The sequence below is a fragment of the Phacochoerus africanus genome, chromosome 11 (genome assembly GCF_016906955.1).
Source record: "Phacochoerus africanus isolate WHEZ1 chromosome 11, ROS_Pafr_v1, whole genome shotgun sequence".
Taxonomy (NCBI): Eukaryota; Metazoa; Chordata; class Mammalia; order Artiodactyla; family Suidae; genus Phacochoerus; species Phacochoerus africanus.
The window spans coordinates 36,682,173-36,703,056 of NC_062554.1; the positions used below are offsets into that span (position 1 = coordinate 36,682,173).

At 37.9% G+C, this 20,884-nt stretch overlaps 1 protein-coding gene across 1 annotated transcript in view; it reads left to right on the forward strand.

Moving 5' to 3' along the window:
- DDX10 (DEAD-box helicase 10) overlaps positions 1-20,884 on the forward strand; it is a 266,513-nt gene that overhangs the window by 37,707 nt on the left and 207,922 nt on the right. Inside the window, exons 10-13 of the mRNA XM_047752198.1 lie at positions 4,462-4,563; positions 5,730-5,817; positions 8,060-8,148; positions 11,081-11,558. Of these exons, the coding sequence (XP_047608154.1) occupies positions 4,462-4,563; positions 5,730-5,817; positions 8,060-8,148; positions 11,081-11,558 (757 nt within the window). The remainder of the gene's footprint in view (positions 1-4,461; positions 4,564-5,729; positions 5,818-8,059; positions 8,149-11,080; positions 11,559-20,884) is intronic.

A 20,884-nucleotide genomic window follows, 5' to 3' on the forward strand; every position in this document is an offset into this window, starting at 1 on the left:
GTGGGAGATAATTTGTGCTTTACATTGTTTCTGGGAAAAGATGTTTGTGATGTAAAATAGGTAAGATAGCCAATGATCCTCTTTATTAAATGATGCTTACTTTGTGGGATTTGACTTTGGACATATTTTTCCATTTTCCTTTGGGAACCTTTTTCTTGTAAATTTCAGAGTTGTGGTCTGTCTTAACCTTAGCCTTTTATGTGTATATTCTGTTAGCTGTAGTTTTAAAGATTTGGATATGGCCCCTTTGTGACTTTACTCATGACTCATCCTAAGAGATTATCTCTGGATGCATGGATGGGTAGATAAGATAGAGGTAGGTGATTAAACTTACTGTTGTTGCTGTGAGTCAGTCTGAGGATAGAGATCTTCACTGGATGCCTTTTTGATATCCTAGAGATTTCTTTTTACCCCTTTGCTACAGTTCTGGCCTAAGTAGACTTGAGAACCTTCTTACTTTCTCTCTCCATCTCTGAATTTGGATACAGAATGTTGAAAGGGTTTGTTATCCTTCAACCCACTGTTCTCCCTTATTCCCAGTTGTTTCTCCTTGTGCCACATGCAGTAAGCCTTTTTACTTAATGAAGGTAACGGACTTTACCTCAAGAGTCTGGCTGCTTTGAGGGTGTTTGGTAAGTGCATAGGAATTGCTCTCTTTCCTCTTTGACCTTCACCCTGTCCTTGGTGAAATCTTAGAACTTCAGAGGTTGTGATGTCGCTCAGATATCTTGTTTGTTTAGTTGCCTCACTGCTTCATAGACTCATAATTTCTGCCTTCACAAATAGTTTAGTCCAAGAGTGCCTAGGGAAATGCATATTTCTTCATAGTAAATTCGACAAATTCAGCTGAACCATTTGAGTCATACTAGTCTGTATTAAAATATAACGAGGAAGTTTTTCAGTTTGAAACATATTTAGTAAAAGGAGTAAATGTATGTTTAGCTTTACTCTCTTTTCCCTGTTTAATATACAAGCATTTAGAAAACCTAGAAAAAGCAAACAAACATGAAACTACCCACTGGACTCTTTTTTTTTTTTGTCTTTTTGCTATTTCTTGGGCTGCTCCCGCGTCATATGGAGGTTCCCAGGCTAGGGGTCGAATCAGAGCTGCAGCCTCCAGCCTGCACCAGAGCCACAGCAATGCGGGATCCAAGCCACATCTGCAACCTACACCACAGCTCACGGCAACGCCGGATTGTTAACCCACTGAGCGAGGGCAGGGACCGAACCCGCAACCTCATGGTTCCTAGTCGGAGTCATTAACCACTGTGCCACGACGGGAACTCCTACCCACTGGACTCTTAAATGCTGTTTCCCTCCCTGGAAAACCTGACTGTCCCCTAACTGTTGACTAATTCCTTCTCATATTTTCTCTTTGCTTTTAATTTTTATCAGTTTGATTGATGTGTGTCTTGGTGTGTTCCTCCCTGGGTTTATCCTGTATGGGATTCTCTGTGCGTCTTGGACCTCCTTTCCCATGTTAGGAAGTTTTCAGTCATTATCTCTTCAAATACTTTCTCAGGGCCTTTCTCCCTCTCTTCCTCTCCTGTGACCCCTATAATGCTAATGTTGGTGCATTTAATGTTGTCCCAGAGGTCTCTTACTTAGACTCTTCTCATTTCTTTTCATTCTTTTTTCTTTATTATGTTCAGTGGCAGTGATTGCTACCAGTCTGTCTTCCAGCTTGCTTATTCAGTCTTCTTCCTTATTTATTCTGCTATTGTTTCCCTCTAGTGTATTTTTCATTTCAGTTATTATATCATTCATTTCTGTTTGTTCTTTAAAACTTCCAGCATTTTGTTAAAGATTTCTTGTATCTTCTTAGTCCTTGCCTCCATTCTTTTTCCAAGATCTTGGATCACCTTTACTGCCATTACTCTGAATTCTTTTTGGGATAGATTGCCTATCTCTGCCTCATTTAGTTGTGGGGTTTTATCTTGTTTCTTAATCTGGAACATATTTCTTTGCCATCTCAGGTTTTGTGTTCACTTATTCCTAATTGTTCTTTAAATCTTAGCTGTTAGATGTCATTTCCTTGGGGTAGTTTTTTTGTTTTGTTTTGTTTTTCTTTTTATCTCCTAGAGCACATTTAGTAGAGCTCTGTGTTATGTGTTCTTACATCTTCCTCTCTGTCTACTGTAATACTCATACCACTTTGTTGTTACTACGGATTTTATGTCTGTCCCTAGTAATCTGTAAACTCTGGGGCAGCCAGAACTATGTCTCTTTCATCACTCTATTTCAGTGCCTGACATACAGTAGCCTTTTAATTTGTGTGTGTGTGTGTGTGTTTTAGGGCTGCACTGGCGGCATATGGAGGTTCCCAGGCTAGGGATTGAATCGGAGCTGCAGCTGCTGGTCTATACCACAGCCACAGCAACAGCAACGTGGGATCTGAGCCATGTCTGCAACCTACACTACAGTTCATGGCAACGCTGGATCCTTAACCCACTGAACAAGGCCAGGGATCAAACCTTCGTCCTCATGAAGGCTAGTCAGATTCGTTAAGCACTGAGCCACGATGGGAGCTCCTGCCTCTTAATTTTTTTAAATTTATGGATGAATACTTTGGATGTTTATTTCCTACTTTTCAATGTGTCTTTGTACCCACTTCTGTAAAGATAGTACACTGGAATTTTTTTACCCTTGTGTGGGACTGGAATTTTGAAATCACCACGTGAGGTAAAAATTGCTTTTAAGTTTTAGATTGACAGTAAGTCAGCCAAGTCAGTTTTTCCTCCAATGTTCAGTGATAAATCTCTGCTTCTATGCAGTGATAGTCAGTCTGTCTCTCTACAGACTCTTTCAGAGTCCCCCCAAACCAGATTGTCATGTACCTCCTAGCGTCATTCCTGCTGTGCACCTATATCTATTGGCTTCAGCTGAATTTCTTTTTTTTTAAATTTACTCTGTGTTTGTTTTGTATTTTCTAGTCTCCATTCCCGTTTTCATGCTGTTTTCCTCTTTGGAATACCTTAGCGTTTCCTTTTCTATCCATTTTTAAGGCCCACCTCAAATTCCATCTACTGTAACATGTTTCTTTTTACCTCTGGCTAACTCTAAGCAGCTTCCCTTCACTTCTGAGTTCATGACATTTGCCAGTGGTTGTTCTTTGACACTCATTTACCATTTTGGGGCTTTTTGGAATCTCTTGCTTTTGTTTGCATTTTTTTTTAGGCAGCTAGATTGTTAGAACACTGAAGGCATCTTCTATTTTTTTGTGTTCTCAATTTTTACCTGGCACAGAGTTTCTCAGTAAATAACTTATTTGGTTAACTATAGGAATTTTTTTGCCCCTCGTATTTTATAGCATGAACCCTGAAGAGAGTGCTTTGGAATTGCTTTTTCCTTTGTGTCTTTAAGAAGTATGTACAAATACCTGATTCCATTCTCTTACTGCTTGCATGTAATATCTAAGGTATGGAAATCTGCATGTACGTAGCACAAGAAGCTTAAGTAAATATGGATGCCTGTGGCCACTTACGTAGAAATTTCTGGTGCACCTGTTTGGTGAGGAAAGAGAAATCACAGATTAGAGAAAATTTTTTTTGTGGTAGCAGAGATCCATTTTGTATAACTGATAGCTCTGAACCACGTTATTCCCAAGGTGTAAGAAAAATCCCCAGGACGATATTTTGATTTCCATAAGGTACTGGGTGCCATGTTTATTAAATGATTAATTTCATTATAGTACTCTAGTGGCTTGAATGAGAAATTGTCTCCTTGCTATGGGTAGAGAGCTATTTAAGAAATTCTCCTTGGAATTGCTGCTGGATTGGCAGTGTTTCTGGAGTGCAGAGATGTGGGTTCAACATAAGGATCTGGCATTGCTGCATCTGTGGTGTGGGTCACAATTGTGGTTTGGATCTGACTGTTGGTCTGGGAACTCCATATGCCATGGGGCGGCCAAAAAATTTAAAAATATGTATATAAAAAAAGGAAGAAATTATTAATTGACTTGATGCTTTTACTGTAGCATAGCCTAAAAATCACTAAGAATTATTACTAGTGATGAAAATTTGAAAAAGGTTTTTAGATTCCTAGTTTCTTGTTGTAACAAATGTTTAAAAAATAGTAATCCGGGAGTTCCCGTCGTGGGGCAGTGGTTAATGAATCCGACTAGGAACCATGAGGTTGTGGGTTTGATCCCTGCCTTTGCTTAGTGGGTTAAGGATCCGGCGTTGCCGTGAGCTGTGGTGTAGGTCGCAGACACGGCTCGGATCCCGAGTTGCTGTGGCTCTGGCGTAGGCCAGCGGCTACAGCTGATTAGACCCCTAGCCTGGGAACCTCCATATGCCACGGGAGCAGCCCAAGAAATGGCAAAAAGACAAAAAAAAAAAAAAGGTAATCCTAATATTTACTAATTTGGTGAACTTACTTTGTTACTTATTCATCAAACTATTAAAATGTAAAATGTAGATTGCATTAATGTGGCAGAGATTTTGTTTGTTTTTTGTTTAGGTACAAAGAGGATGGTGAAGCTTTATTAATTTTGCTTCCCTCAGAAGAAAAAGGGATGGTGCAGCAGCTTCTTCAGAAGAAAGTGCCTGTGAAGGAAATCAAGTAGGAACTATTTGCTGTCTTGATGTTATTGTTAGGAAAATGAAGGCATGAGATTATCATGCCTCATTATGTACACCTAATTCCCTCTTCCCTCTAATCTTCTCTGCTGTTTGGTTTTTGACTTTTTGTTTCATTTTTAACAACTTTTTTAGAAGGCTGAGAGTGGAGAAAATAAGATGAAAAGAGAATTTGTTAGCATCAGGAGGCATTGGTGGTTGAAAGATTAAACCTCTTGAGTGAAATTATTTTTAGGGCTGTCTGTGCCTTTTGGAGGGTTGTGCTCTCCTGTCATTGAAGATGTTTAGATTGAAGGTCAACAGAATTGATTGTAGTCTCACTTATATTGGGGCCCTTGAGGCACCTGGCTTAATTTGGACGAAAATAATTTGGAGGGTGGTGATATGGGGTAGAGGAGTGGGTAAGGATTTAGATGAGACAAGACTGGGGATGAATTGATAATTGTCGAGGCTGAGTGAATGATTTCTACCTTTGTATATTTTGATATTTTCTGTACTTAAAAAAAGTGAAAAACACCTCATCTACCACCACCTATCACTACCCGAGCTTTGCAGGAACAAAATGGTTGAGTCTAAAATCAGGGAAACAAGTGGGGTTTCCTCTGTGAAACCTAGAATAGCCCCTTGTTAAGAATTTCGTTCTTTTCCCGTAGCTATCTGGGCAGATTTAAGTAATGATTCCATTATATTATGTGTAATTTCCAGATAAGGAAAATAATATTTATATCCTTGGCTATTTATTTAGTATTGAATTTGGTTTCGAGATACTTAACTGAAAGTGGAAATCTTACTAAAATGACTTTTGCTTTCATTTATTCTGTTTCATTGTTGATCCACCTCTTGTGAGAGGCTGCTTTCTCTCTTTAAACACCAAAGAAGTAAACTCTGCTAATTGTGGCTGTTAACCTAATATTTCACTCAGCATGGCCTCTTTGGAGAAAATGTTGGATTTTTCATTTCTTTTTCTTAAATTATTCTAAATGTGCAGAGAGTCACATTTATGTCTATTGTAATTTCAGTTTAATCTGGCTCATTGATGAGAAATAACGTTATAGACTTTAAAATACTGAGGAAAATAGGAAAATGCTGCATACTATTTTCAGTTTCTAAAACTGAACAGTTTAACCTTTTATCTTTTTGTTATAAAAGAATCAATCCAGAAAAACTTATAGATGTTCAGAAAAAATTGGAATCGTTTTTAGCCCAAGATCAAGATTTAAAAGAAAGAGCCCAAAGGGTGAGTTATTTTGAATTGAATATCTTCATTGGAATAGAGCATACAATAAAGTTAATTTTTATCATTTTCTGCTACTTCTAGATTGCATGGTTATGCTTCAGATATTCAGGTAGTATAATTTTCAGATGAAGTTTAGCTACTTCTTTAGCTTTCAAAAAATTATGTAATTCTTAGAGTAACCTGGGAAAATGTCTATTACTAATTCATAATCTTGTCAGACATATAGAAAATCCTTTTAATGATGATTTTTAAGTGCACAATAGCCAGATTTCTAGTATACTTGATAAAGTTATCAACTTTTGATTTCTTCAGTAAAATTATCTCAATTCCTGACTGCACTTTCTTGACTGTAAGATGAATGTCTTCCTTTATATATTAGGTTAAATTCCTAGAAACTTGCTAAATTGTCTTTAGGAATGAGATTTTAATCTATAAATATGACAATGTTCTTAATATGCTTTTTTGGACTTAGAGATCCTGTTGATTACTAAATACACAAAGAATTGTCACTTTTTTTTCCTGTGTTTTCAGGGCTGCACCCATGGCTATGGAGGTTCCTAGGCTAGGGGTCGAATTGGAGCTGTAGCTGCTGGCCTATGCCACTGCCATAGCAATGTGGGATCCGAGCCGTGTCTGCAACCTACACCATAGCTCACGGCAATGCCAGGTCCTTAACCCATTGAGCGAGGCCAGGGATCAAACCTGCATCCTCATGGATGCCAATCAGATTCGTTTCTGCCGCTACATGACGGGAACCCCTGAAAAGGGTCTTCAAACAAATTCTTTTTCTTAAAATTTTTGTTTGAACCTGCAGATATTTGTGTGCATATTTTGTCTAGCAGTCGCACTTTAAGCAAGGAGTTAAATCTTTTAGAAAATTAGGAAATAGTATGCACATTTGCAAATAACATGCATGAATTCTGATATGTTGTGACTTACTGCCTAGGTAATTCATTGATGAGTTGGGAAATGTGAAACACTGGAAGGATGTTGTTTTGTTGGTTACCTCATACAACAAATAAGCCTTCCAGAACAAGAATGTAGAAAAGCACATTGCAATAAATGATGTGATTTATTGGGTGTCATACATGGTTTGGCAGAATGGCTAACTGTGTTGCCAGCAGCAGCAGCAAGGTATCTAGTTTCATAGAAGTGATTTTCCTAGCTTTTGATTATAATCTAGATAGACCAAAACGAAAAGCAGCTGGGTGATTTCTTGTGGATGATTGTCGGGGAAAAAATTATCCTTGAATTATTCATTTTAATGCCTATGGAGACAGGGAAAATGGTTTGAAGATTAGTATAAGTGGTTTGAAGAAAGTGTTAGTGTAAAGTTAGAGAAAATGGGAAGTTAAGGAACTATAGAAATGGGAATTAAATATTATCTTACAAAGATTAATTTTAAAATAAAAAATGAAATTGCTTGTTTAGATGTGTTTCATCATCTTTGTTGCCTGCGTATTTTGCAAACTGACAGAGGATCTAGGACCATGTTTACTTTTTAGATTGTAATAGCTCTTGACATATAGTTTTCTTTTTTTTTTAAACTGAAGAAAATATTACAAGTTAGTAACAAATTCTTTAAAATTATAATCATGATGAATCACTCGAAATAATAAAAAGGAAACACTTTAGTAATAAACTTTTTCTGTTATGATTTTATTAAGTCTAACTTAAATACATTAAAATTTTACTTTGTTTTAGTCAAAGGATGTTATCCAATAATAATTCTACTGATAACTAGTATTCGTTGGTACTTAATGTATTCCAGAAGATATACCCAGGTATTCCACAAGCGTTTTTCTCATTTAATTCTCGTAACACTTTGAGTAGAAGGTGCTATTATATTATCTTTGATAGATAAGGAAACTGACAGTTATAGAAATGAGAAACTTGCTCAGCTAGTAAGATGTGGAACACAGATTATCAACTGTATTATTCCAAAGCTTATGTTTTTTCCCATTAATGCACCTGAATGATAATAACTTCTATAATAGCATTTTGAGAAGGTTATATTTTATGCCAAGTTGGCTTGATGAAACCAGATTTAAAGTCTCTTCTAATATTGCAGTCTGAAAAGGTAGGTTTTTTGTTTTTAGTGGAATGGAGAGTACGTTCGACTCTTTGAGATTTTTCACTACTGTTGAATTACCCTTTGGTCAGTTTTCTTTTATCTTGGTTAAAATTCATTTTCCATTTCTGGCTACTGCATGTCACACATTTCAACCTTTTCTGTTTACAGTGTTTTGTCTCCTACATACGTTCGGTATATCTGATGAAGGATAAAGAAATATTTGATGTGAGCAAGTTACCTATACCTGAATATGCCCTGTAAGTATTCATATTATCATTTTGATTGTAAATTCTCAAAGTTAGAGGGAATCTGTTTGAAAGCTGGCTCTGAGAGTCTTAGTTTAAGCCACTCTTAGCTGTAAAAGAATGTTAGAGATCTGCAGAGAAACAGATTTTACAAACTGTGGAAAACTCACTGAGTGTTTAGTTCAGTCCAGAAGATGTTTTCTTACTTGTAAGGATAAATCCTGAAAATTACACTGGTAGTATCCTTTAGCTTGATATTCAAGGAGACGGAGACCAATTGGTAAGTATTCTTTGAAATATTTGAAAGTTTGTAGTTCTCTTGTTTTCTGAAACACAGGCCTGGTTTACCATAGACAGTTCTTTTAATGCTTTGGATGCAAGTCTCTTGGCCATTTCTTCCCTTATTTTCGATTGGTTTCCCAGGCTGCTTGCTGCCTGAATATTCTTTACGTCTTGGTGTTTCTCACAGGTGCTCAGTGTTACCATGGCAAAATGTCCCTGTTTAGTTAACTGAGGATACTGTTACATGAAAACAGAGCTCTTGGTCTTGTTTTGGCTTAGTATTTGAAGGACTTTTTTCCCCTAACCTTTCCAGCTTAGAAAGAGGACCCATTTTTCAGTGGGGTCCTATCTATGGGAAAATCCTGTAGAAGCGTCCTTGAGGTTACTCATACTTTGAATTTCAGCATGAAATCTAGCCTGTGATGAAATGTGTACTTTTAAGGCAAGGTCCGTATATTTGGCCTGCTCTCCAGGAATTGGAGTGCCTTTACCTTTAAATTGAGTCTAATAAAAACTTATATCTGGGTAAGCTACTGTTTTCTATTCTACATGTTAGATTACAAGTTCAGTATAACAGATAATTTGTTAGTTGCAATATTTTAGAGCCATTTAATTTGCTAGATAACAGGGTAAGGTCACTGACTTTTGTTTAGGTAATGGATGGAAAACCACATGCCATGGCTAATGGATTTTTGTTCGTTTATCTGTTTACCAGTTACTGATTTTACAGTTTCTGAATATAAAGGCTTTTAGCTGATTTTTGTGCTTTCTGAAACTCTATCCTAGTTTTCTCATTGACATGGCTGAGATATTAGCAAATAGGAGAGGCACAGGTCTTTAATGCTGCAGGGCCATATTTAGGAGACATTTTGTTGTTGCAGATGCCAGTAAATCTCAGCTGTTTACAGTTGAAGATCTTTGTTTTTTATTTTGATACTTAGGGAAACAGTTAATTTCTGAGACTAAATTATTGGTTTAGTTTAACTTGTTTTTTTTTACTTAGATTTTCTGGATGTCTCAATGTATAATTTCCTTGATCTATAATTTCCTTTAGAAGACTTTGATACCTAAAACAGTGCTGTGTATGTAGGATATAATAAAGGTTTAAAAAAATATTTTACCAAAGAAATATGTTTTTGGAGTTCCTATTGCGGTGCAACAGAAACGAGTCTGATTAGTATCCATTAGGATGTGGGTTCAATCCCTGGCCTCACTCTGAGTTAAGGATCCAGCATTGCCCTGAGCTGTAGTGTAGGTCACAGATGGGGCTTGGATCTCACGTTGCTGTGGCTGTGGTATAGGCTGGCACCTCTAGCTCTGATTCAACCCCTAGCCACCTGGGAATTTCCATATGTGACAGGGTGCGGCCATAAAAAGCAAAAAAAAAAAGAGAAATATCTTTTCTTTTTCTTTCTTTCTTTCCCTCTTTATTAATAAAACACTTCTATTGAAAATTAAAGAAATGTTTTAAATATCTAATATGTATAGTTCATTGTGCTAGGAATCAGTGCAGAGTATATACTTTTAACCTAAAGTAGCTCCAGGTTTTAGTAGCTGAGAAAGGCATGTAACTGTAACTGTCATGCATTGAAAGAAATGTTCTGATGGAGATGAGCTTGTGGTCCTCACCATTACCCCCCCCTTAACAGTAATAATGCAAAGCACTCAGTAGTCACTGCCTGTGTGCTGGGCACTATTTTGGGTGTATTGCATCTGTGAACTCATTTTGTTCTTAGAATAACTCTATGATGTAGGTGCTCTTATCACGCCATTTTACAAATGAGAGAACTGATGTATAGAGAGGTTTAATAATGTCCTTTGATGCCACAGCTAGTAGGTGACAGAGCTAGGATTTGAACCTCCACAGTCCTATTTCTGAGTCCACATTTTACATCTCCACTTCGCAGTTTCTGTGAATCGTGTCTTAGAGGAAAACGACAGTGGATGCATGTTGTAATGTTAGCTTTTTATTATAGCAGACCTTGCTTGAAGAGTTTATCCCCAATCCATCTGTGGGAACCTAGAAGCTGGGAAAGACCTGATCATAAAGTAAATCTTGGTCTTAGAAGGAGAGGATAAAATTTGTTTTCCTTTTTTTGGTTTCTAGTTTAAGCATCTTTTTTATAGAAGTGATATGGCGCATTCCATGTCTCAGAAGGGAGGATGGTAGTACTTGAGTATTAACTGTTATGCATTGCAGGGAACTGTGTTTTGTTCTTTTACGGCCATGTCTTTTCCAACTTTAGTATTTACATTTTACAGAGTGTTTTCACATAGTACAGCAGATATTTATACCTGCTGTAATACATGAGAGAGAACTGGTAGGAATTGTTATCTTATGTTTGAGGAAGCTGAGGCTGAGAGAGTTGTACTGGAAATAGACTGATCTAGGACTTGAACTGTTCCCTTGTTTCTCGTCTCATGCTCTTTATTTTGTATCATGTTAACGTCTCAATGGAAAATGGGATATCGCCAGTATTTTCTAAAGGGTATTCATCTTTTGGATCACCTAACCTGTCAAGATTGAGTTGCGTCTCAGAGGAACATTTTCTTCAAACAAACACCTCTAAAAAATCACAATCCTGAGAAACCATTTTAAAATAAACTCTTAAAGATATCCACTGTGTATTGAGATAACTGTTTTCATTTACTCATATTTAAGGTCTCTTGGTCTTGCTGTGGCACCGCGGATAAGATTTCTTCAGAGAATGCAGAAACAACCCACCAAAGAAGTGGAAGTGAGCCAGGATGATAAAGTCGTTGAGTCAAGTGCTCCCTCTCTCACCAATGATGAAGTGGAAGAATTTAGAGCTTACTTCAGTGAGAAGATGTCTATTCTTCAGAAAGGTGGGAAAAGACCAGAAGGGACAGAGTACAAACAGGCTACTGGCATTAGTGATGAAGAGGAAGAAGAGAAGGAAGATGAAGAAGAAATGGAAGAGAAACTGGCAAAAGCCAAAGAGTCTCAACCTCAGGCTGTCCCTGGTGACAAAACGTCGCAGAAGAGCAAGCAAGCTCCTATGCAGTTCTTGGATGGAGATGAGGAGGAGGAGGAGGAAGACGGCCTTGACGCTGATTTCTTTAAGGTGAAGCGGCACAATGTGTTCGGGTTGGACCTTAAGGAGACTAAAACATCCCAGGTGAGTTTACTCCCAGTGGAGGACCTTATGTTGATTCCCACCACTTCTTACCATGTGCTGCTTGTTGCCTTTGGGGAACTATGGGAAAGTAACTAGGAGGAATTAGCAGAATGACTTTCTTTTTTTTTTTGTCTTTGCTATTTCTTTGGGCCGCTCCCGCGGCATATGGAGGTTCCCAGGCTAGGGGTCGAATCGGAGCTGGAGCCACCGGCCTACGCCAGAGCCACAGCAATGCAGGATCCGAGCCACGTCTGCAACCTACACCACAGCTCATGGCAATGCCGGATCGTTAACCCACTGAGCAAGGGCAGGGACCGAACCCGCAACCTCATGGTTCCTAGTCGGATTCGTTAACCACTGTGCCACGATGGGAACTCCCTAATTTTTTTTTTTTTGGCAGAATGACTTTCTTTGCTTCGAACTCTTCCTCTTTCTTCATATTTAAAGCTGGAGTAAGTGCCAAAGAATTCTCACTTTTTATACCTTAGAGAACTCTAAGAGGTTGAACAGCTTTAATCTTCTTGGTTATTGGTTTTCTGATGCATGTTTTAAAAGTAGTCAGAGTCATGATTATAACATGAAGGAAGGTGATGAGGTTCTCTGGTTTGTGGGGTGAAGACCCCTCTTTGTGATTCTCAACATACTGCTTTCAGATTTGAATAATTACAAATGTTCTTTACAACAATTTAATCTCCCTAAACATGAATTTTACTTTTTAATGAGACATTTAGTTTTGGGCACCAATCCAGAATCTTTAAAAAGAAAGCCAGCACTGGTATTTAAAGGCCACTTATGAAGGTTTATTAAAAGTTTCGTGTAGGTCCTTTGTTTCTCACTAGGCACCTGCTAGAGGGAACAAAATGGAAAATCCACATAAAGCACCTGTTTTCTGGGGTGCTTGTAGGTGCACAGTTAATACGTTTCTCCACCCTTCCTTTATTTCTCTTGTTTTATTTTGTTTGCCTTATTCTTGATCATTTCTTTAAAGAGAACTGAATGAAAAGTGAACTTGAGCTCTTATTCTTTATACAATTCTAAGACTCACAATAGGAAATGTTAAGTTTTGAACTGTAAAACTTGCATAGATGTTTCTTGAAGTGACTAAAAATCTTAAAATTAGCAAACATACTTACTGAATACTTAATCTGTATTAGGCATTTTCTAAACATTATCTCATTTGGTCCTTGAAAAACTGTAGGAGGTAGGTATTCTTTCATTATATAAGTAACAGGAAAAAAACTGAGATACAGAGACAAGGCAAGCAAAGTTGCACAATTAGTTATTGATGAAGTTCGAGTTTGAACAATCTGGTTTTTAAGGTCTCGTTTAGGTTTTTCTCCCTCCCCCCCCCCCCCCCCCCCCCCGAGGCTTTGTTGTTTTAGCACTTGAATTTAGGACTAGTGTTTATTTCAATTTAATTTTTGTGCATGGTGTGAGGTAAGGATCAAAGTTCCAGCTTCCTCTAACCTGGCCATGAGGATGTCTGATTGAAGCAGTACTATTTTCTGAAAATACTGTGCTTTTCCCATTCTAGTTACTCTGACTCTTTGTTTAAAGTTAATTGACCATGTACATGTAGGTCTTTGTGTTGATTCACTTCTGTTCTATACAGCTATCCTTTCACCAATAACACCAGTGTTGGTTAGGTATAGCTTTATAGGAAATCTCAAATGACCTGATGTCTTTAAAATTTGTTATGGCTATTTTTGGACCATTGCATTTCCATTTAAGTTTTTGCATCAGCTTGTTAATTTTTACAAAAGTCTGCTGCTATCTTCATTGAGATTACATTGAATCTATCTCTTTGGGGGGAATTGACATCTTAATATCGACTCTTCTGATTCATGACTATGACATGTTTTTCCATTTATTTATTTAGGCTCTCTTTAACATCTTTTAGCATTTTAAAATAATTTTAAGCTTGCATATCTTACACATATCCTGTTAGATTCATCTCTCTATTTTATAGTTTTCAATAACACTTTAAAATTTCTCATTTTTTGTTTCTAGAATATAGAAGTAAAGTGTTTTTTTTTAATTGCAGTCATTCTAAACTGTCCTATTCTATTTTTTTTTAATTTATTTTTCTTTTTTGTCTTTTTGTCTTTATAGGGCCGCACCTGCAGCATATGGAGGTTCCCAGGCTAGGGGTCTAATCGGAGCTGTAGCTGTTGGCCTACTCCAGAGCCACAGCAACACCAGATCTGAGCTGCATCTGTGACCTACACCACAGATCACAGCAGTGCCAGATCCTTAACCCACTGAGTGAGGCCAGGGATCAAACCCGCAACCTCATGGTTCCTAGTCGGATTTGTTTCCACCTCGCCACGGCAGGAACTCCCCTATTAATTCTAATGGCTTTTTTTGGAGATTGTTTGGATTTTCTCTGAAGATGGTCATGGTATTTGTGAATAAAGGTGGTGTCATTTTCTCCTTTCTAATCCATGTGTCTTTTATTTGATTTTCTTACTTGATTACAGTGTATGTTGAGTAGCAGTAGTGAGAATGGACATCATATTCTTGTTCCTGATCTTAGGGCAAACATTCAGTCCTTTATCATTACATCTGATGTTAACCATAGGTTTTTTGTAAGTGCTTTTAACAGGCTGAGAAAGTTCACTCCTTTTATGGCTGGCTTAGTGTTCTTATCAGAAATGGATGGTAGATTTTGTCAGATCCTTTTCTGTACCTGTTAGGATGAACATGTATATAGCTGCTCTTACTTTGTTGGCATATTGATTTTCCTAATGTTGAACCACCCTTAAATTCCTGTGATAAACTCATTCATTCATGATGTGTTTTCCTTTATCTATTGTAAGATTTTGATAAGGGTCTTTGCTTCTGTGTTCGTAAGGGATGTTGGCTTATAGTTTTCCTATAATGACTTTGGGAATGTGACCATTTTAAAAGCTTTTGACAGGGAGTTCCCGTCGTGGCGCAGTGGTTAACGAATCCGACTAGGAACCATGAGGCTACAGGTTCGGTCCCTGCCCTCGCTCAGTGGGTTAACGATCCGGCGTTGCTGTGAGCTGTGGTGTAGGTTGCAGATGCGGCTCTGATCCCGTGTTGCTGTGGCTCTGGCGTAGGCTGGTGGCTATGGCTCCGATTGGACCCCTAACCTGGGAACCTCCATATGCCGAGGGAGCGGCCCAAGAAATGGCAAAAAGACAAAAAAAAAATAAAATAAAATAAAAGCTTTTGACACATTTTGCCAGACAATCCCACAGAGAAGTCATATTGATCATTTCCCACTGCTTTATGTCAGTGCCCGTTTACTCACGCCAACACTGACTATTCGCGTTTTTACTGATTTGAAAAAAAGAGTTAATGAGAAATATTACTTATTATTTGAATTTATTTTTCCTTGATTCTATTATTGAACATTATTCATTTATTTATCCATTATATAATTTCTGTGTCGTTATGTATTGCTTATTCCCCCCCCCCCTTTTTTCTGTTGTGATATTGGTCTTTCCTGTTGATTTGCAAGATGTATTTAAATGTAACTATTCCTGGCTTTTAATTTTTTAAATAGCCCACATCACGTTTTTTATCCTGAATTTCCTGAAGTTAGTGTCTCACAGACCAGTGTGTGTTCATGGATACAGTGTCTAAGACCTAGTGCAAACTTCAGAAATGTTTCGTGAATCACTTTTATATCTTCTTTGCTTTGATAGTTTTGTTTGCTGTTAATTATGTAGAATTCATATATAGAGAGTTTATTCTTTGAAATCTATATTTTGAAGCTAAGTGATTTGTGTAGTCGAGTTGTAATGATTCAAAAGATATTGTTGAACTTTCTATAAGCGTGAGATAGTAAATAAAAGTATCTAGTAGTAGTGATGAAAATTTTGTTTTACATGGTGTACTGAAAAGTTCTATCTTTAAAATACCTGCATTTTTTAAAAAACATAAAAAACTAGAAGTATTATGGTGTTTGTGTCAAATATGATAGAACTTTTGGAGCAGTTAGAGGATTTTGAGATGCTGATATAGGAATGCTTTTCTGTTTCTTCCTGCATATTCCCTAGTGCTATACACAAAAAATAGAGTTAAAATTATTGACTCTTTAGCTGAAATAGAAATAGAAAGGCTTGTCAGCTGTACCTGTTATCTGCCTTTGAATTTTCAAAATCAATACTTATTTGCACTTGTTATATATTTTTATTCATTATTGTGTTTTCAAGGCATTTGATTTTGAGTGTGATTTTGTATCCACAATCCCATTTGGCTTTCCTATTTAGCCTTTGTTTTTGCATTTTATATTTTCATATTGCATTGCAGCCATCACTCACTGGAGGCTGCTTTTTTCCTTTGTTGCTTTCTTTTTTTTTTTTTTTTTTTTTTTTGCCTGCACTATGGCATATGGAGTTCTCTTTGAGGCCAGGGATCAGATCTGAGCCACAGTTGTGACCTATGCTGCAGCTGCAGCAACACCAGATCTTTTAACCCACTGTGCCAGGCTGGGGATTAAACCTGTGTCAGAGTGCTGTAGAGATGCCGCTAATTCCATTGTGCCACAGAGGAAACTCCCTTTATTACCTATTTTTAAAGGATAGACCTGATAAAGAAAACCATACAAACATACTCCAAATGGAAAATAGTACTATCATTTACACATATAAATGAATCTGTTCCTCTTGGGAGACCAAGTGCTTTTTTAGACACTGTTACCTTTGTTTAGATATTTTTGTTCCTCCTATTTTAGAACTGTCTTTAGGGACAGCATACCAGGCACACAAGAGAACTGATTTCATTACCTCTATCACAGTCTATTCTCTGTTTTAATTATCTTTTTCTTCCTTTCTTGCTCCCTTGGAGCAATCATAGACCTCAGTTGAGACTTGGAGTCGGTGGGAACACTTGGATTATAGATTACATGGAAGTTTTTTTATCATATCATTACCATTAATACAATAATGTATTTTTTTGTATGTTACCATATACCAAATACTTTTCTCACAAATACTCATTTTATCTTTACATCAGGAAAGGCAGATGATGATACTGAAAACTTCAGAGACTTTTTTTTTGGTCTTTTTAGGACCAAACTCCCGGCATATGGAGGTTCCCAGGCTAGGGGTTGAATCACAGCCACAGCAACATGGGATCCAAGCTGCTTCTGCGACCTACACCACAGCTCATTGCAACGCTGGAAACTTAACCTACTGAGCAAGGCCAGGGATTGAACCCACGTCCTTATGGATGCTAGTCGGGTTCATTAACCACTGAGCCATGATGGGAACTCCTGAAAATTTGAGACTTTGACCTTTTTTTTTGTCTTTTTTTGCTATTTCTTTGGGCTGCTCTTGCGGCATATGGAGGTTCCCAGGCTAGGGGTCGAATCGGAGCTGTAGCCCCTGGCCTACGCCAGAGCCACAGCAACGCGGGATCCGAGCCGCGTCTGCAACCTACACCACAGCTCACGGCAACGCCGGATCGTTAACCCACTGAGCAAGGGCAGGGACCGAACCCGCAACCTCATGGTTCCTAGTCGGATTCGTTAACCACTGCACCACCACGGGAACTCCCAAAAATTTGAGACTTTTAAGTGACCTTTCCAAGGTCACCATAGTGGAGTTAGATGGTCAGATCTACCTCTGATGTCAAATCACATCCCCTTTCTCCTTTTTCCTGTTGCTTAGTGTCATTTGTGTGTAGTTCACTTTCTGTAAATGGGTGGTGCCAGGGCAATTGACAACACTGTAAGTAACTTTGGGCCACTCATTGTGTGTAGACACTTGGAGTACAGAACTGATATATTTACCTCTTTAGAGGTGGGTATGAATGGAGAAGAGAGGTACTGAGCACCAGGTACAAGGTCAGTCTTCCTCTGGAAGACTGCCTTTTCCATCTGACAGTTCAAGGCATTGACAGAGAAGCAGATCTCCCTCGAATTGGAGAGGGAGTCATAAATGATGGAGTAATGAAAGAAAAGGGCAGGAGAGAGCACACATGGGTTGATGAGGCACTAAGGCAGTAAGGGAAGGTGAGCTGACCTCCCACCGTAGGGAAGAGACTTTTTTTTGGCTTTTGCCTCATGGGCTGTTGGGTATCTAAAAGTTAAACCTCCAGGGAAACAGTGTTAGAGAAGAGTGTGAATGTATTATTAAAATGATTAAATTGAAAATGATTTTAAAACAGATTCTTAAATATGAGAATGGAATCTCTAAACACATACTTTTCTCTCTCATATTTTATAATTATTTAGAAATGACGCTAATAGGTGGGTTCCATTTTAGCTGAGCAAGTGTCCTTTTAAAGCTTTCCCAACAGTAAACATAGATTAGTTTTAATTAAGATTTGAGTACTACTCATAGATTATTCTTTGTTCTTAGAGTTGAATCTGTATTCTGTTTCTATTTAATTTTACATTTTGGCACAAAATTCTTAATATTTCAAGAACTCTCTGTTGGTGGTAAAACATAGATTAGCTAACTTTATTAAACTGTTGTTTATGAGTATTCTTTTATAAAAATATTTGAAGTTCTGAATCAAGATTCCCATGTATGGAAGCTGAGATTTTTTGCCTCTTGTCTCATCCTCTTTCCTCTTTCTCTTCTTCCTCACTTACTGAGTGCCTCCTAGGTGCCAGGGATTCTGGTAGGTTCATAGTTTCAGAGGCTTATACTTTAGTAAACATAGCAGATTATTAAGCCAAAATTTCAGTGCAGAATCTTGGATTTCTGTTCACTTATTGATTCTATCCCCCCCCCCCCCCCACTTTTTAGGGCCATACCTGTGGCATATGAAAGTTCCCAGGCTAGGGGTCAAATCAGAGCTGCAGCTGCCAGCCTATACCACAGCCACAGCAATGCAGGATCCAAGCCAAGTCTGTGACCTACACCATAGCTCACCATAGCTCCTTGAGCAAGGCCGGGATCAAACCTGCATCCTCTTGGATACTAGTGGGATTCGCTTCTGCTGAGCCACAGTGGGAACTCTCACTTACTGATTCTTGAAACCAGATGTTTTAAAGTGTTAATATTGGCATTGCAGTAGAGAAGATATCCTGAGGGAATTTGTACCTTTAAGGATAGTTATGAGTTAATAGGAAGGAGGAAAAAGCATTCTAAGCAAAGACTGCAGAATCAGCAAAAAAAGGCAATAAGAAAGTGTGTGTGTTGGGTGTGAGGAGCTATTTCCGATGTGATGTTCAGTTTCAGTAGTTAGCCTTTCTAGGCCTTAGTGTCCGTCTCTATAGAATAATTACTTGGCAGATTTTGTGGACACATCTCCTTCTTTGTTGCAAAGTACACTAACATAGTTAGTGTTAGCTATTATTTCCACTTGATGAAGTATAATAGGAACGTATCGATAAAGGGGTGATAGAGTTTTGCCAGTGCCATGGCTAGGCAGTGTCTGAAATAATGCTGAAAAAATAAGGCCTTTTTCTGAATCAGGACTGCAGAAAAGAAAAAGTGAATGCATTTCATTATTTTAGGTGTAGTATCAGGAAACAAACTGCTTCTGTGCATGGTTGGTAGAGGATTTTTCACATTTTCTGTGTCCTGCATTGATCTGGAGAATGCTAAGCCTGTACCGATATCGTAAGTCCAGTTGACATCACAGCTAGATTTTTAAGGAGAGTTTATAATTTGAGATAGACCATAACTGGGCAAGCACAATGCCCTGTCAAAGTGAATCAATTGATTATAAATAGACCTAAAAGTGATATTAACAGTAGATATTTCATGTAGAGTCATTAAATGAACTTCATTATTATATGAATATTTTTCTGAGTGATATTCTCTGTTCAGTTTAAACTGGCAACATTCTTATGGAATATTGATAATATTGTGCAGTATATTTCTAGAAGATTTTGTATAAAAGACATTAGATATAATACTGTTTGTATTTTTGAGACTTGATTTAAAAATGAACATGAGAGGAGTTCCTGTACAGTGGGTTAAGAATCTGACTGCAGTGGCTTCGGTTGCTCTAGAGGCACGGGTTCAATCCCTGGCCCAGCACAGTGGATTAAAGGATCTGGTGTTGCTGCAGCTACAATGTAGGTTGCAGCTGCGGCTCAGATTCAGTCCCTGGCCTGGGAACTTTCATATGCTGCAGGTGTGGGCTTAAAAAAAAAATGGAGATGAGAGAAAGTAATGCCCTTGTTTGGGGAGTGATTGGACATGCTGATGAACTGCATTAGAAGCGTGCTGATTTAGCTGTTTTTTTTTTTTTTTTTTAATCCCCATAATTATCTGATTTAAAAATGGGAATGAACTATGCTAACTTATTTCCGGAAATTTCTTGCAGATAACTATGTTTTTGTAGAAGAGGATCAGGAAATGATGAGCATCTGTTGGTTTTCTATAATCTGCCATGCCTTTGAATATTGCATCTCATAGCTTAAACTCTTACTGCAGTCTTACACAGTATTACGCGTGTTTTGCAAGTTAAGAAACAGAGGCTTTGGAAAGTTCGGTCGCTTGCTTACCGTCCCACAGTTAGTGAAATGGCAGAACTGGAATTTGTTGTGCCCAGGCACATCCAACTCTTTTGGTTGTGCTATTTTTGATTTCTGTCATTTCTACCGTTTAGGGTTCTTTTTTACTTCCTGCCAGCACTACCACTAGTTTACCCCCAGACCCTTTTCACCTTGGACTCGGCTCGTGGGATAAGCCTTGTAACTGGCCCCAAAGGGAATGAACTTCTGATTCATCTTCCTGTGAACCTCTATCAAGTCAGTGTTTTGCTTGTTTGTTTTGTTTGTTTGTTTGTTTTGTTTGTTTGTTTTTTCCAAGTGTTTGACTTTCCAAGCTTCCCTTCGGTTCAGCTCGGCTTTGTAACCCAGCCCCACCCTTTTACACCCCCAGCCCAGCCCATCCTTCCCAGTATGTTTCCACTTGAAGGATTCCTTCCTAGGATATTCTCACCACTCCAGCCTTCTCGTTTATCTTTCAAGATTTAGTGCTGATCTTGCCTCTTCCTTGAAATCTTTATTTATTTATTTATTCCACTGACCTGTGGATTCCAAGTGTCTATTTTGCTAGTATTTTTCTTTTTGGCACTCTAATATACCTAGATGAGTGTCTTAATTTCCATTTCTCCTGGTGATTACTGAGATTGTCATAAACTGTGTGCAAGGGTCTTATGCTGTTGAAGTAAACAGAAGAGAAAGCTCTTTAAAATCAAACCTAGGGGTCAAGAACTTTATTCTCAATTTTCGGTATCATGAAATGAACCATAATCTTAAATGTTGAGTAGATCAAATAGAGTTGGTATATATGTTCTCTTGTTTTTTTTACAGGTGCCATTTATTTTTGTGTATTCTGCACTTAATTCTTATAAGGTTCATTCCAATTCAAAAGCAATAGTTA